At 59.0% G+C, this 15,657-nt stretch overlaps 1 protein-coding gene across 2 annotated transcripts; it reads left to right on the plus strand.

Annotated features, from left to right (window-relative positions):
- Window positions 1-4,071: 4,071 nt before the first annotated feature.
- On the plus strand, window positions 4,072-15,593 carry DNAJB5 (DnaJ heat shock protein family (Hsp40) member B5). 2 transcript variants are annotated; one of them, XM_087715201.1, is made up of 4 exons: window positions 4,072-4,185; window positions 6,166-6,410; window positions 10,111-10,712; window positions 15,078-15,593. In XM_087715201.1, the coding sequence occupies exons 2-4, from the start codon at window positions 6,200-6,202 to the stop codon at window positions 15,309-15,311; spliced, it is 1,047 nt and encodes a 348-aa protein (XP_087571327.1). In that variant the 5' UTR covers window positions 4,072-4,185; window positions 6,166-6,199; the 3' UTR covers window positions 15,312-15,593. The 2 variants fall into 2 exon arrangements, with proteins under 2 accessions (XP_087571327.1, XP_087571326.1); XM_087715200.1 differs by lacking the exon at window positions 4,072-4,185 and adding an exon at window positions 4,285-4,391.
- Window positions 15,594-15,657: the final 64 nt, after the last annotated feature.

Here is a 15,657-nt window from a genome sequence, read left to right on the forward strand (position 1 = left end):
AGGGGCCGGCAAAGTCAATGTGTAAACGGGACCATGGGCCTCTAGGGATTTCCCACTCACGAGAGGCGGCTGTGGGGGGATTCGGCCTAGAGTTTTGGCAGATCCTGCATCGGCCTACGTAGTCTGCAATTTCCGAATCTAGCAAGGGCCACCACACATAGCTACGGGCTAAGGCTTTCATTCGCGCTATGCCTGGGTGGTTTTTGTGGAGTGCGGGCAGGATTCGTGCCCGCAGAGCTGTGGGGATCACTACCCTATCCCCCCAGACAAGACAACCCCCGTGAAGGGCGAGTTCGGCTTGTCGTGCTTTAAATGGTCGAAATCCTTCCGCTACCTTTTCCGCGGGCCAACCCCTCAAAACCCATGAAGCTACTTGGGATAGGACGGGGTCAGCCTTTGTGCAAGCTGCGACGTCCGCGGCAGAGACGGGGAGGTCGGATTCGGCGATGGACAAAATAGAGAGAGCGGGCACGTGGGCTGTGTCCGTCTCTGGCAAAGGGCAACGGCTCAGGGCGTCTGCGTGCCCTAGCTGCTTACCCGGACGGTATAACAGCGTATACGAATACGCCGTTAGGAACTCCGTCCAGTGTGTCATGCGCGGAGACAAAATGGGGGGGGGGGGTTGGCTTGTCGCCTGCCAGTAGCCCCAGGAGGGGCTTGTGATCCGTGACAAGGGTGAAATTCCTACCATAGAGGTAGTCATGGAACCGCTTAATGCCGGACACTGCAGCCAGGGCTTCTTTATCGATTTGGCTGTAGTTCCGCTCCGTGGAGGAGAGTGTCCGGGAATAGAAGGCTATGGGGGCCTCTGAGCCATTCGGGAGGGCATGGCTCAGGACCGCCCCTATACCATAGGGAGAGGCGTCGCAAGTCAGAACTAGGGGCATCCTATCGCTATATTGAATTAGGACTGCCGACGAGGTCAAAATGTCTTTTATAGCCGCGAACGCGTGCGCTTCACGGCTACCCCATTGCCAGGCCGCTGACCGGTCAAGCAGTCGGTGTAGCGGCTCAGCTAGCGACGCCTTGTGGGGAATAAAAGGGGCGTAGAAGTTTAAAAGCCCCAGGAACGCCTGCAATTCCGCCCTAGAGGTGGGTGCGGGTGCGTTTTTGATGGCGGCGACTTTGGAAGGAGTGGGGTGGATGCCTTGGGCATCAATGAGGAACCCCAAGAATTCTACTTTGGGAACAGCAATTTCGCATTTGCTGCGCTTTAGTTTCAGTCCTGCCTCCCTAAAACGTGTGAGAACCTCCCGCAGTATTTTCAGGAGTTCCGAGTGGCTGGGGGCTGCGACCAGGACGTCGTCGAAGTAGGGAACGACGCCTGGGAGCCCGTGGAGCAACCGCTCCATGAGGCTCTGAAAAATCCCCGGGGCAACCGAAACGCCGAATTGGAGGCGGCGGCAACGGAAGGCCCCGCGGTGGGTGACGATGGTCTGGGCTGTAGCCGCATCGTCGTCTACGGGAAGCTGCTGGTAGGCCTGTGCCATATCTAGCTTGGCGAAAATGCGGCCCTGCCCTAAGGAGTGGAGTAGGTGTTGCACTACGGGAACCGGATATGGATTTGCCTGCAGGGCCAAATTGATGGTCGACTTATAGTCGGCACATATTCTCACCGATCCGTCGGGTTTGACCGGGAGGACTATGGGGGTTTCCCAACGGGCGTGATCTACGGGCTCGATTACCCCCTGCTCTATAAGCTTATCAAGTTCAGCGTCTACCTTTGCTCTCAATGCGAAGGGGACCCTGCGTGCCTTCAGCCTAATGGGAGCGACCTGGGGATCGAGGCAGAGGGAAATGGGGGTGCCCTTATAACAGCCCAATTTCCCATCGAACACATCTGCGAACTCATCTAGAACGCTATCTACGGTGAGGGGGACTACCCTGTGCACCCCCTCTATGGTGAGGCCCAAGGCGGGAAACCAATCCAACCCAAGGAGAGCGGGCAGATCGTTCCTGACGATTAGAACTGGGAGTTTCCCCTTAAAGTCTCCATATTCCACCTGGATGTGGAATATTCCTGCCGTGGGAATCCCATTTCCCTGGTAGTCTAGGAGGGAGACCCCGACGGGGCGCAAATGGCTCTGGGGAACCCCGGGGCAAAGGCGGGAAAACAGGGCCCAAGATAGGAGAGAACGGGAAGACCCGGAGTCCACCTCCATTCGACAAAACTGACCTTCGAGTCGGACGGCGGTGCTGATTTTGCGATCGCCGGCGGGAACGTGGGAAGCCTGGTAGACCACGCAGTCGGCGCTGGAGGGCTGGTAGGTTGAGTGGCAGTCCTCAGCTCGCCTCGCAGGACGTGGCTGTTGGCGGCGTTGCGGTGCCTGGCGCTGGCGCTGGTCGCTGGGCTGCATGAACGATGGGGCTGGCACGAGAGCCCGGCAGACCCTGGCGAGGTGTCCTTCTCCTCGGTAGCGGCGGCAGACGGCGGAACGGAACGGGCAGGATGCGCGGCTGTGGCGGCCGCCGCATACGCGGCAAGGTGTGTTTGAGACTGGCTGAGCGGGCGTCGGTGGTTGCTGGTGTGGCCTCCGCTTCGGCTGCGTCCTCATTTGTCCGACGGTTTCCTCCTCCTCGTCTTCAGCAGGAGAGAGGTCGTCGACGAGGTTCGTCTGGGTGGAAGGCCCCACGGCGGTTTGCGCGGGGGTTTTCAGCTGGAGGCGTTCGATGTCGGCCGTGGATTGTTCGGAGAGCTCCGCTGCTCGCGCGGTCTCCACGGCTTGCACCAAGGTGATTTTGTGGTTCCGGAGCATGCGGCTGCGCAAATGCACGTCGCGGACCCCGCATACAAACTGCTCCACGAGGTTCTCCTCCAGGTCTGCAAAATCGCACTGGGCGGCCACTGTGCGCAAAGCCTCTAGGAACTGGCTGATGGATTCGTTGGGCTTCTGCACTCGGCGGCGGAAGGTGAAGCGGCGTGCGATCAGAGAGGGTGAGGGAGCGTAGTGGTTCCTCAGCCTGGACATCAGCTCGTCCCACCCAAGTTTGTAGGCTGGCCTCGGGGCGGCCAGGGCTCTCGCAGAGGCGAACATGGAAGGCTCACAGCAGGACAAGAAGAAGCTGCATTTCTCCTCGTCGGTCTGTGCCTGGTTCTTCGATGCGATTAAGTAGCACTCGAAACGCTCCATGAAGCCGTCCCATGATTCTCCGGCGGATCCGAATGGCGCGAAAGGAGGAAGCGCTGATGCCATCGTGGTGTCCACAAGTCTTAAAGTTGCCAAGTTTGGGAACCACTGCCCTAGAGTCCCACCCACCCAACAGGAGCCCCCACCGGGGGAGCCCCCCTCAGAGCCCCCTCTGAACCCTCCCCCATTAAACTGCAGGTCCACGAGGGGCTCCTCCTTCCAGAAAGGCGGCGGGAGAAGCGGGGTTTCGTTCGGGTGCCTGCCCATCAGTGACCCCTGAAGTGGCAACCGAGGGACCCCGGGGCTCCTCCGGGGGGAAGGAGGAGGAGCGGCTGCACCCACGGGGGTCGGAAGAGCCACCGCGCCCCTGCAGAGCTTGGACGGGGCGCGGAGCCGGGGGAGCCGGCCTTGGAGGGAGCTTTGCTGAGGACCCCCCCCATCGCCCCCTGCGATTCCGGGGGGATCGGCCGGAGAGGCTCCCTTGGGGCGGGCTGGCCGGAGGACTCGGGGCATCTCGGCTTGTGCGAGCGGAGGAAGCCACGATGCGGGCGCTTCGGAAGCCAAAAAGGGGCGGAGCGCGTCCCTTCCACGTGGCCCGAAGCCCCGCCCACCCAGGAGGAGGCGCCCCCGTCGGCCGCCTTTGTGACGTCACGGGGCTTCCAGAAGCCTCCCGCGGGCTTTCCTTTGGAAGGCAAAGCGGAGCGCCGGCAGCCAATGGGAGCGGCGCGCGCGGGGAGGGCTCGCCCACTCCCCCCACCCCGTCTCCTAGAAACCAATGCCAGCGGAGAATGGGCGGGACCGGCGGCGGCGAGGCCAATGGGGGCCGAGGAGCGCGGCCCTTCTCAGGTGGCGGGCGGGGGGGGGGCGTGGCCGCTCGGCCTTCCCCTCTTCTCCAAAGGGAATGGGCCCCGGGTCGAGACGGGCGGCGCCCGAAGCCAATAGGACGCTGGGGGCGGCGCGGGGCGCGCCGTTGCTAGGCGAGGGCGGGCTCCCGGTCCGCTAGTTGCCCCGGCTCGGCCGAGCGGGTGGCGGCGGCGGAGGAAGGCCAGCGCGGGCGGTGAGTAGCAGCGGCGGCTGCGGAGGGAGGGTGGTGGCGGGCTGCGCTGAGCTGTTCCGGCGCCGCCTCCGCCTCGGCAGGTGCCGTCGGGGGGAGGCGGGAGGGGCGGGGGCGGCTCCGGCGTTTCTCTCGGCATTCCTCGCCTGCCGCGCTCGCCGACGCTCCGCCATGCCCGCCGTCCTGCTCTTCTGGAGCCGCCTGGAGAGGTAGGGCGCCGGCCTCCCCCGACGCTGCTCCGGAGCCCCTTGCCGCCTCCCCGCCCGCCTCGCCCCGCAGGCTGCCCTGCCCGCACCGATGACCTCCAGGGGCCCCGCGGCGGCGGCGGCGGAGACGGGCTGCCTTTCCCGGGGGCCGCCAGTGGGGGGGGGGGGGTCGCCGCGCCGCCTCTTACTTTCCAGCGGCGCTTCCCGGCCGGCGCTGGGGCGGGCGAGGGGTCCCGGCGACGGGCGAGCCCGGGGGTCGCCTGAGCCTCACGGCTGTCCCGGGGCCCCTCCCGGCGGGTGGGGGCCGACTCCCCTCCTGGTCGGGGGGCGCCGGGGGACCCGCGAGGCTCAGGCAGCCCCCAGGCGGTCTGCGGGGCGGGGGCGGCGGCTCCCTCGGGCCGGAGGGAAGGTCGCCTTTGCCCCGCGGAGCCCCCCCGTTGTAGGTGCCCCTTCTCTGACCTGACCTCCCCCCTGCGGGCGGCTGTGCGTGTCCGCGAGTGTTGGGGGCCTCGGGAGCTGCTGCCCACCTGCCGCGGAGGTTATTTCGGGCTCCTGAGCTCATCCGTTAACTTGGGGAATTCTTGCTTTCGGTGTCAGCAGCGCTGCTGGCGTCACTCGCCGCCTCCCCCGGGCAGCAGCCCAGCCGCCCGGAGGAGATTGGCAGCCCCCCCCCCCGTCCTCCGGAGCCCGGGCTCTGCTGGGGAGCAGCCGGGAACCCCGGGAGGGTCTGGCTCACGAGTGGGGGCCGTTGTGGGTACTGGGTGGGAGTGGGGTCTCCCCAGAGAATGCCTTGGCTGCCTTCTTTGGCGCCCCTAGGTCCCCCACTCTGATTGCAGCGCCCATCATCCCCAGCCTAAGCTGGAGTGCGATAGTGGGGCAGGTGATTGCATGGAGGGTGGGGATGAATGGGTCCAAAAGGGACAATGTCGGATTGGAAGATGTGCTGTGGGCTGGCAGACAGGTCTCTCTCTCTCTGTGTGTGTGTGTGTAGGTTTTCCTACCCCCCCCCCCAAAATTTCTGAAATCCAGCAAAATGGTGAATTCAACTCCCCTGAGCGTTTTCAGGTGCCCCTTTCCGGCCTTTGGTGCCCCGATGAGAGAAAGGTGGGGAGGTTCAGTGGGACCCTGGAGCTGGGGAGGGAGGGGAGGGGGTGCAGCTCTGCTTGGCTTCACTGTCTCCAGAGGTGGGTTTGGGGGGTGCCGCCAAGGGAGCCTCCACCCCAAGCATCCTCAGCTGGCCTGGCCGGAGACGGTCCGAGCTTGGCTGGCATCACCTTCCTGGCCTTGGGATGCCAGTCGCTGCAATTCCCAGCCTCCTCTGTGCCTTCGGGCAGCCCTTCCCTGCGGTGGCGGGCTCCCATTTGGGAGTTTTTTTAAAAAATAGCCTGCCACCATCGCAAGATGTCTCCGTCTCACAGCTCCGTCCTCTGCTGTCTCTGCCGGTACATGCTGGGAACATGTCCCTGCGTGAACCCCGGGCTGAGCGCTCGTTCGCTCGCTCGAGGAAGGGTTCTCGTAAGGCAACCTGCTGGCGTCTCGTCTGGGGAGAAGAGCCTCTCTTCTGGCTGGCAGGCTTCCGCTGCTTCTGCTGCCGGCGGCAGTGGAAGTGGCGATGGCCGGGAGGGGCTGCAGGGTCCCGTCTGCTTCCCCCGCCGGCCTCCTTGTGGGCAGGAGGAGGCTGTCCGGGCAGGGCCCACGTGGTGCCCTTCAGAGGCCAGCTCCGCCGGTGCCGCCCCTTGTCCGCTGACCTGGGTCTCTCCCTCCCTCCCTGGTGCAGGAACAAGGAGTCCACGGCCGGCCCGGTCTCGGCCATGGGGAAGGACTACTACAAGGCCCTGGGCATCCAGTCGGGGGCCAACGAGGATGAGATCAAGAAGGCCTACCGCAAAATGGCCCTGAAGTATCACCCGGACAAGAACAAGGACCCCCACGCGGAGGACAAGTTCAAGGAGATCGCCGAGGCTTACGACGTGCTGAGCGACCCCAAGAAACGGGCTGTTTACGACCAGTACGGAGAGGAGGGTAAGCGGGACTCAAAGGATTCTCCCCGGACCCCAAGGCAGCCCCTCCCCATTCACTGTCAGGGGAGGGGGAGGGCTCTTGAGGGCAAGGGAGGGCAGATACAGTCCCCTTTCTGCCTGGGGTCCCTGGACGGGATTGACAGGGGGTCCTGGCTGCTTCTGCCGGGGGTCTTTGCAGGATGGGCCTGAGGGAGGAGGGTGGCCGGCATCTCCTGCTTCCTTTTCAGTCCATGTTGCTCTGTCTCTGTGTGTGTGTGTGTGTGTTTGTGTTTGGACCTGAAGAGCCTTTCCCAATTTTAGTAATCCTTTCCTAAGCTATCCTGGGCCGTGTGGCAACTTTTGGCAGGCTGTTTTGTTGTCGTTACCTGGCAGCCGGGAATAACTTAAGAGCCCAGCAAAAAATCCAGGGACGAAATAAACAAATGGGGGGGCTCGGTGGCCAGAATACTTCTGGGCCTTCTGCATTTGCTGCAGGAGGAAAGAATTTGGGGCACAGTTGTCTGTCTTGGAAACTTCCTTCCTTGCAAATTGCAAATATCTCATCTCTTCTGCATTTTGCAGGGTTTGAGAAGCGGGAGGGAGTGTGTGTGGGGGGGGCAGCAGGCAGAGTCTCTGGGGGAGCAAGAGAGGCCACTGAGGCCGCTGTGGGACCACCACCCCCTCCCAGGGCTCCTTGGCTCCTTTTCCTGCTCCTGGCCTTTTGGGGAGCAGGCAGCTCTTAGGGCTGGAGGGCTCCTGGGGGGAGGGGGGGAGCCAGAAGCCTGGGAGGGGAGGGGGAAAGTAAAGTTGGCCTCTTCCTTGGGAAAGTTTTTTTGGGGGGGTCAGGGTCTAAAAATAAACCCCTTTGCTCTCATCTGTGAGTGGGCGTTCTAATTATGTCGGAGCAGTGACTGACAAGGCCTGATTGCTCCGAGGTCCAGCAAGAATTGAGGGGGGGGGAGGGGAGAAATCCATTCACACATTTCTCAGAAGAATTTAGTCAGCAAGGAGTGAGAGTTGAATGGAGAATGTGCCCCCCCCCCATCCCAATTTAGCCTGTTAATCAGAGAATGCCCACAGGAGGAAGGGGGGAGGAAACAGTTTGGTCACAAAGTGGGAGCATTATATTATTAGTGGCAGCCCCGCCCCTCCCTTTGCCCCTCCCCCTTTTCCAGCTGAGTGCTCCCTCCCCTCAGACCGGGGGGGGGGGGGCTGCTGTTTCTGCTCCACTCTTATTGGAAGCCGGCAGCTGCTGAAACATCTTCCAGGAATGGCTGCCCCCATCTCCCTCCTGGCCTTCTGCCCACTGCTTGCTCTGAGAATCCGTGGGCTCAGCTAGGGAAGCCCCCTTTTAAATGGGCAGCTGGGCTGGGAGAAAGAGCGGAGAGAGGGGGGGGGGCTTCAAGAAACAACGGGTGGGAAGCCACGGGGAATTGAGGAGAAACTTCCTAACAGTCAGGACAATTAACCAGTGGAACTGCTTGCCACCAGAAGTTGTGGGTGCTCCATCACTGGAGGGTTTTAAGAAAAGACTGGGCAGCCGCTTGTCTGAGATGGTAGAGGGTCTCCTGCTTGAGCAGGGGGCTGGACTAGAACAGTGTTTCTCAACCTTGACAACTTGAAGTCCTGTGGACTTCAACTCCCAGAATCCCCCAGCCAGCATAGCTGGCTGGGGAATTCTGGGAGTTGAAGTCCACAGGACTTCAAGTTGTCAAGGTTGAAAAACACTGGACTAGAAGACCTCCAAGGTCCCTTCCAGCTCGATTCTGACTCTGATTCCCCCTCAGGGCTGATTTTTTTTTTTGCTGCCGCTGCTCTTGGGGTTATCTCAGAGTCCTTTTCTTGGGTGATTTTGTGAGATTAAAAACTCAATTATTAAATCCTCAAAACACAGCCTGGCTCACAATTCAAAAAGGTTTATTTACAGAAAAATAAAAAGCGTTTGCAAAGGCAACACTCCTCCCAAGCGGATCGAATACAAGGCGAGCAGAGAATAGAATTCAAACAATACATTTTATAGAGTCTACTCGTAAGAAACTCCCTCCCTCCCACTTCCTGCTCATTCATTGATGCCGTTCCTTTCGTCATTCCATTTTCTAAACTTAAGGGTCAACTTGACAATTTCTTGAGAGGCGCCTATCTCTTATTTGGTTTTTTTTCCGGTGCCTTTTTGCCTGAGGAGATGGCTTCCTGTCTAACTTGTACGTAGGCGCCTGTAAATGGCTTGGAATGACAAAGGTTATCTTGTCCTGTTTAGTTAGCAAAAACGCAGTAACTTATTACACATTTTAGGCAAGAATATAATGGCTTATACGTTTAACATTGTAAAAGAATAGGAATGTAACCTCCTAACATTTTATAAAAGGGTAACTCAATATCATTTTCTCCAATTTGGATCGAAGCCCCCCCTTGATGCAAAAAAGGGCAGAAGCTCTGTGTCGATGCTCTGGGGCCGCCTTCTGGATAGCAGTTATAGCAATAGCAATAGCAGTTAGACTTATATACCGCTTCATGGGGCTTTCAGCCCTCTCTAAGAGGTTTACAGAGTCAGCATATCGCCCCCAACAACAATCCGGGTCCTCATTTTACCCACCTCGGAAGGATGGAAGGCTGAGTCAACCCTGAGCCAGTGAGATTTGAACAGCCGAATTGCAGAACTGCAGTCAGCTGAAGTGGCCTGCAGTGCTGCATTTAACCCCTGCGCCACCTTGGCTCTTCAATGCCCGCCCAAAGGTCTCCTGGTCTTTGTCACTGATTGAAAGACACAATCCAGAACTTCATAGACGGAGCGATTCCCTCCCGCGCATCCAGGCCAACTCAGAAGGATTCGATCCCCTGATTTGGCTTCTCCCTCGTTCTTTGGGGGTTGAGCAGAAATTGCCGTGCAGCACCAGCCATCCTGGCTTCAGGGGACGGGGCCTTGCCCTTCCACGAACCTGGGCTGGGTCCTTGCGGGATGTTTCCTTAGAGTCTGACTCCCCTGTCCGAAATGGCTATGGGGCGGAGGGCTCCGTGGTCTTCACTCTTGACCCCTGGGTTTCAAAACTTAACGGGAGAGACCAGCCCAGCGGTATATGAACAAACAGAGCTGGAAGGGACCTTGGAGGACTTCTAGTCCAACTCCCTCCTCAAGCCATATGCTATCTGAGACAAGTCCAATCTCTTCTTAAAACCCTCCAGTGTTGGAGCACCCACAACTTCCTGTGGCAAGTCGTTCCTCTGGTTAATTGTTCTAAGTGACAGGAAATTCCTCCTTAATTCGAGGTTTCGTCTCTCCTTGATTAGTTGCCTCCGTGGTTCCTTCTCCTGCCTTCAGATGCTTTGGAGAAGAGGTTGCCCCCCCCCCCCGCCTTCTCTGTGACAGCCCCTCAAATATTGGGACATACCTATCCTTTCACCCCTCCTTTATTTGTCTGAAATGGTTCAGGGTCTTCTGCTTGGGCGGGGATGGGATGGGGGCCTGGACTAGAAAACCTTCCAACCTTTTTTATTGGGTGTGCAATCCCCGTTTTCTTGCTGGTGGCCGAGAGGCTGGTTGTGGGACTTGGTGGTCGAGGGGCACAGCAGGTTCTGGGGCTGGAGCAGGGCAGAGTTGAGGCTGGGCCCCTGCTTCTGCCCACCCCAGATGGTGCGGACTGTTGGTGGCCAAGGGCCACTGTGGCTTTTCTTGCCACCGGTCGAAGCAGCCTCTCTGACGGTTCCTCCCTTTGGTTCTCTTTCAGGACTCAAAACGGGTGGGGGTCCCTCTGGCCCTTCTGGCAACACCTTCCACTACACCTTCCACGGAGACCCCCACGCCACCTTCGCCTCCTTCTTTGGGGGCTCCAACCCCTTCGACATCTTCTTCAGCAGCAGCCGGTCCAGGGTCTTCAACGGCTTCGACCACGAGGACATGGATGTGGACGACGACAGCGACGACCCCTTCAGCGCTTTCAGCCGCTTCGGTTTCAACGGCCTGAACGGGGTCCACCGGCGGCACCCGGAGCCCATCCACATGCGCCGGAAGGTGCAGGATCCTCCCGTGGTCCACGAGCTGAAGGTTTCTCTGGAGGAGATCTACCACGGGGCCACCAAGCGGATGAAGATCACCCGCCGGCGGCTGAACCCGGACGGGCGAACGATGCGGACAGAGGACAAGATCCTGAACATCATCATCAAGCGGGGCTGGAAGGAAGGCACCAAGATCACCTTCCCCAAGGAGGGGGACGCCACCCCCGAAAACATCCCGGCCGACATCGTCTTCGTCCTGAAGGACAAGCCACACGGCCACTTCCGGCGCGACGGGACAAACATCATCTACACGGCCATGATCAGTCTTAAAGAGGTGGGTCTTTGGCTGGAGGTCGGGGGGACGGGACGGGTCTCTCGGACGCAGGGCGTTGAGGCCAGGGGGCCGGGCAGACGGGCAGTCGGGAAGTTTGGTTTAGAAATGGAGAAGTTGAGGGACGGGGTGGCTCAGTGGCTGAAGCGCTGAGCTTGTCGATCAGAAAGGTTCGGCAGTTCGAATCCCCAGCGCCGCGTAACGGAGTGAGCTCCCGTTCCTCGTCCCAGCTTCTGCCAACCGAGCAGTTCGAAAGCACGTAAAAAATGCAAGTAGAAAAATAGGAGCCACTTTTGGTGGGAAGGGAACAGCGCTCCGTGCGCCTTTGGCGTTGAGTCATGCCGGCCACATGACCACGGAGACGTCTTCGGACAGCGCCGGCTCTTCGGCTTTGAAACGGAGATGAGCACCATCGCCCTCTAGAGTCGGGAAAGACTAGCGCAGATGTGCGAGGGGAACCTTTCCCTTGAAGCTGATGGAAGACATTGAGGATTGACCCTTGGGGACAACTGGTTGTCTCTCTGTTGGCTCTCCTGGGCCCTGCCTCACCTCCTTGGTTCATCTCCTGCCTCCCATGGGAGAAAGAGCAGACCGGGGGGGTGGTGCAGGATTTGGGGTGCCCAGCAGTTTGTCTCCTGTGTGAGGGACTAGTGGCCCTCTGGGCCGGGGATCTGAAGGGTCCAGGAGGGGGGGGACCAAAGCCAGCGTGCTCTGAGGGTCCTCAGCCCTCCAGGTCATGGTTGCCCCACTCGACCCCCTGGCCTTTCTCTGAAGACCACCTGGGAAGCTTCTCGAAACGTCTTCAGAGAAAAGCCAGAGAGTCCAGTGGCCTTGTGAAAAAGCCCCTCCAGGACCCTCATGCTGGGCTCCTCTCGGACAAGCTGGGAGAGCCGAGTCAGCCCCCTTCCCCAGTGTGGCCAAGGGGGAGCTTCAATCGGGAGCTCCCATCAAGGTCTCTCTTGGCCACGTTGGAGAAGGGGGGCTGACTGTCCCCAAGGTTTTAGGAGAAGCCGGCCTCTCTTCGCCTCCCCTGCCCTCCAGGGGGTTTTTAGCCAGGGGTCTCCACTCTAGGGCAGTGTTTCTCAACCTTGGCGACTTTAAGTCCTGCGGACTTCAACTCCCAGAATCCCCCAGCCAGCATTCGCTGGCTGGGGGATTCTGGGAGTTGAAGTCCACAGGACTTAAAGTTGCCAAGGTTGAGAAACACTGCTCTAGGGGGGGGCTCAGAGTCCGCCCCCCACTCGGGGCCCATTCGTGCCTTTCCCCCCTTCGTTCCAAGCCCCTTCAGGGGGCAAGGAGGGGGGGGACCGATGGGCTTCCTTGGGCCCCACTTTCCCCCAAAGTAGCCCTCTCCTCACCCCCCACCCCGGAACAGTGGCCAAGGGGCGCATGCTGGCTCTTCCCTTCCCCACCCTTGGCTGAATGTCCATTTGCTGCTCCTAAAAAGATTGGCCAAGTGTGAATTTTTCCGCTTGTGTGCGAGAGACGCTTCTGTTTGCGCCACCTGCACACACATACACACCCCCGTCCCTCAGTGGGGCTCAGCCCCCCCCCCCAGCTCTGCTTCTAGAGAATGGAGGCGGTTCTTGCATTTTTAGGAGAGGGAGGGCGCCTGTACGATGGGCCTCTGGTGTCCCTGGAGCACCTTAAATTAATCAGTCAAGAGGGTGGAGTACAGTAGTCCTCAACTTGTGACCATGGTACAGCCCCCTATTTTATGTTGCTAAGTGAAACACTTGCTAGCTTCTTTGTCAAAAAGTCACAAAAGGGGATCATTGCAACCGTCGTAAATACGAGTCCGTTGCCCAGCGTCTGAATTTTGATCAGGTGGTCGTGGGGACACCGCAACGCTCGCGAAGTTTGAAAAATGGTCCTCTTTTCAGTGCCGTTATAACTTTGAACCGTCACTGAATGAACAGTTGTAAGTCAAGGACTACTTGTCCTGCAGCCCCCTCCCTCCCTCCCCTCGGCCTCTGGGATCTTCTCCCTGCTGTTGCCCTTGGGGGTGGTGGGGGGCGTCCCAGCCACATCCAGAGGGGGAAACCCTCGTTCTCCTGAACTGCTCCCCACTCCCACAAACTCCTCGCGTCCTCCGGGACTCCCCAGCGCCCCCTCCTAACCAGGGGAGGGAGTCCGGCAGGTGGGGGACCAGGGAAGGTTAAGGGGCCCTCGGCTTCTCTGCAGCAGCTCCTGGGCCCCCTGTGCTTGACCCTTCCTCTTGCTCAGAGAAGTGCCACCCCCCAGCCATTCCGGCCCTCTGCCCAGTGGCCTTTGGCCAGGTGGCCACAAGGGAGAACGGCTAGACCTGGCCGGACAAGAAACGAGGCTTCCCAGCTGGGGAGGGAAGAGATTTCCTACCTGATCCTGACGCTGAGATGGGGACTCGCCATGTGCGGCTGAAGGGAGGGGGGGGGGGACAGGAAGAATTGAAGGGAGGGGTGGGAGGCAGTGGGGAAGGGGGGGGGGCTTTCTGGCTAGCCGTTTGAGCCTCAGGAACTTTTCTCTGTGCAGAAATGGGACGCCAGGTGGTCCCAAAGCCCCCGGAAAGATGCATTGAGGATCTCTTAAGCCAGTGTTTCTCAACCTTGGCAACTTGAAGATGTCTGGACTTCAACTCCCAGAATTCCCCAGCCAGCGAATGCTGGCTGGGGAATTCTGGGAGTTGAAGTCCGGACATCTTCAAGTTGCCAAGGTTGAGAAACACTGTTCTAAGCGGTTTCCCTGATCCTTCCTCACCTGCAGACAGAATCTTGCCAAACTGAAACAGGTTATATTTGTGCCGTAAAACACCCACTCTGGGAACTCTTAGGGGGGACCTGCCTTCCCTCTCTTTCTCCCACTTAAGTTTATTCATCCCCATCAGGATCCAAAAACTGAAAAAAGACACGTCGTGAGTCTTCCAAGTATATATATATATATTTTAAAATGGTTCCTCGCCCATAGATGGAATCTTGCCAAACCGAAGCACGCTTAACACTCCCGTAAGGCATAGGGAACTGTTAAGGAGGCGCCTTCTTCACCCTCTTTCTCTCGCACAAAGCATCTGAACCGAGTTGCCTCTCGCTCCTCCTCCCTCTCCGGAATCCAGGCCACATTCCATCACAGGGGGAGAGCCTTTTGGAGGCCAGGGGGTCAAAATGGGGGCACTGGTGGCCGTCTGGTTTGGGTCAGCGGATTCATCTTGCCGAGGACCTCGAGATGGTCCAGGAGGCGGTTTGAGGGCAGGCCCTCCCGCCTTCGTCGGGCGTGAGAGTCTCCTCCCAGGGGCTTTTGGGGTGAGCTGGGCTGCAGAGCACGACCTCTCGGCCTGCCCTTCCTTCCTTCCCAACCTGGTGCTCGCTTTTTGGCAGCCGAGGGGGTCAGCTGTGGGCAGAAAATAACCCAGCGTTGGGCCCTCCTGGGCCTTGTGGAAGTTGGCAGCAGCAGCAGCCCTCCAATGTTTCCACTTCTGGAAGTCGGCCCAGGCAGGAGAAGGGAGAAGGCCTCTGGGGGGCTCCTGCACTGCCCGGACAGGCTGTGAAGCCTGCAGAAGGCTGGTGCCCTAGTTCTGCCTATTCCCACCCCCACCCCCTGCCCCAAAGGCCTGGGGCTATAGGAGGCCATCAAGACTCATCCTCATATGGCAGGTCTCCCCAAACTTGGCAACTTTAAGGGAAGAAGGAAGGGAAAGGAGAGGAAGGAAGGAAGGAAGGAAGGAAGGAGAGAAGGGAGGGAGGGAGAAAAAGGAGGCGGTGTTACAACAGGCGCGAGGGAGGGTAAATAAAGCAACGCAAAATGTATATTATAATCTTATTAAATGGAATAACAAATGTATAAGAATGACAAATGTAAAGAATAACAACAATTATGTCAATGTATAGTTTAAAATGATATGTGAGAATAAAAAAAAAATTGGCAGAAGAGGGGGGGGAAAGAAAGACTCATCTTCATATGACGGAGGCCTTCAAAGTTGGCAACTTTGAAGACCAAGTTTAAAGTCCACAAGTCTTAAAGTTGCCAACTTTGAAGACCAAGTTTAAAGTCCACAAGTCTTAAAGTTGCCAACTTTGAAGACCAAGTTTAAAGTCCACAAGTCTTAAAGTTGCCAACTTTGAAGACCAAGTTTAAAGTCCACAAGTCTTAAAGTTGCCAACTTTGAAGACCAAGTTTAAAGTCCACAAGTCTTAAAGTTGCCAACTTTGAAGACCAAGTTTAAAGTCCACAAGTCTTAAAGTTGCCAACTTTGAAGACCAAGTTTAAAGTCCACAAGTCTTAAAGTTGCCAATTTTGAAGGCCTCCGTCATACGGTCTTGCCTGCAGGGCTTAAGGGTGACCTGCTCCAGCTGTTCCCTGCCTCACCCCCTCCCTCTTCTCTCCTCTCTCCGGCAGGCCCTGTGCGGCTGCACCGTCAACATCCCGACGGTGGACGGGCGCGTCATCCCCTTGCCCTGCAGCGACATCATCAAGCCGGGCACCGTGAAGCGGCTGCGAGGGGAGGGGCTGCCTTTCCCCAAGGTGCCCTCCCAGCGCGGAGACTTGATTGTGGAGTTCAAAGTCCGCTTCCCCGACAGAATAGCCCCCCAGACCCGCCAAATCCTTAAGCAACACCTGCCCTGCTCCTAGAGATGCCAGGCCGGGCATCGCCTGCCCACCTCACGCGCTCTCTCTCTCTCTCTCTCTGCCAGCCAGCTCGCTCTCCGAGTAGCAGCCACGCTTCATGCTGTGCCACGTTGCACCTGGCCCTGGGGGGCTGCCCCGGCACCCTCCTGCCTCTGGCTGCGAGCCACGTCCTCCTCCTCCTCCTGCGAGGGGCCCTCTCTGCCCCGACCCCCCTCCTCCTCTGGCAGCTCGGCTCTTCGAGAGGTCCCCGTTTTTGGATCTGGTGTCCCTGCTTTGCGTGAGTCTCGGGGGGGGGGGGTCCAGAGCCGAGGAGGGTCTCCCCAAATTTTGCCAAGGACACCAGAGCCCT

The sequence above is a fragment of the Thamnophis sirtalis genome, unplaced genomic scaffold (genome assembly GCF_051295495.1).
Source record: "Thamnophis sirtalis isolate CommonGarterSnake01/CBP01778 unplaced genomic scaffold, rThaSir2_p1.2 scaffold_5, whole genome shotgun sequence".
Classification (NCBI taxonomy): domain Eukaryota; kingdom Metazoa; phylum Chordata; class Lepidosauria; order Squamata; family Natricidae; genus Thamnophis; species Thamnophis sirtalis.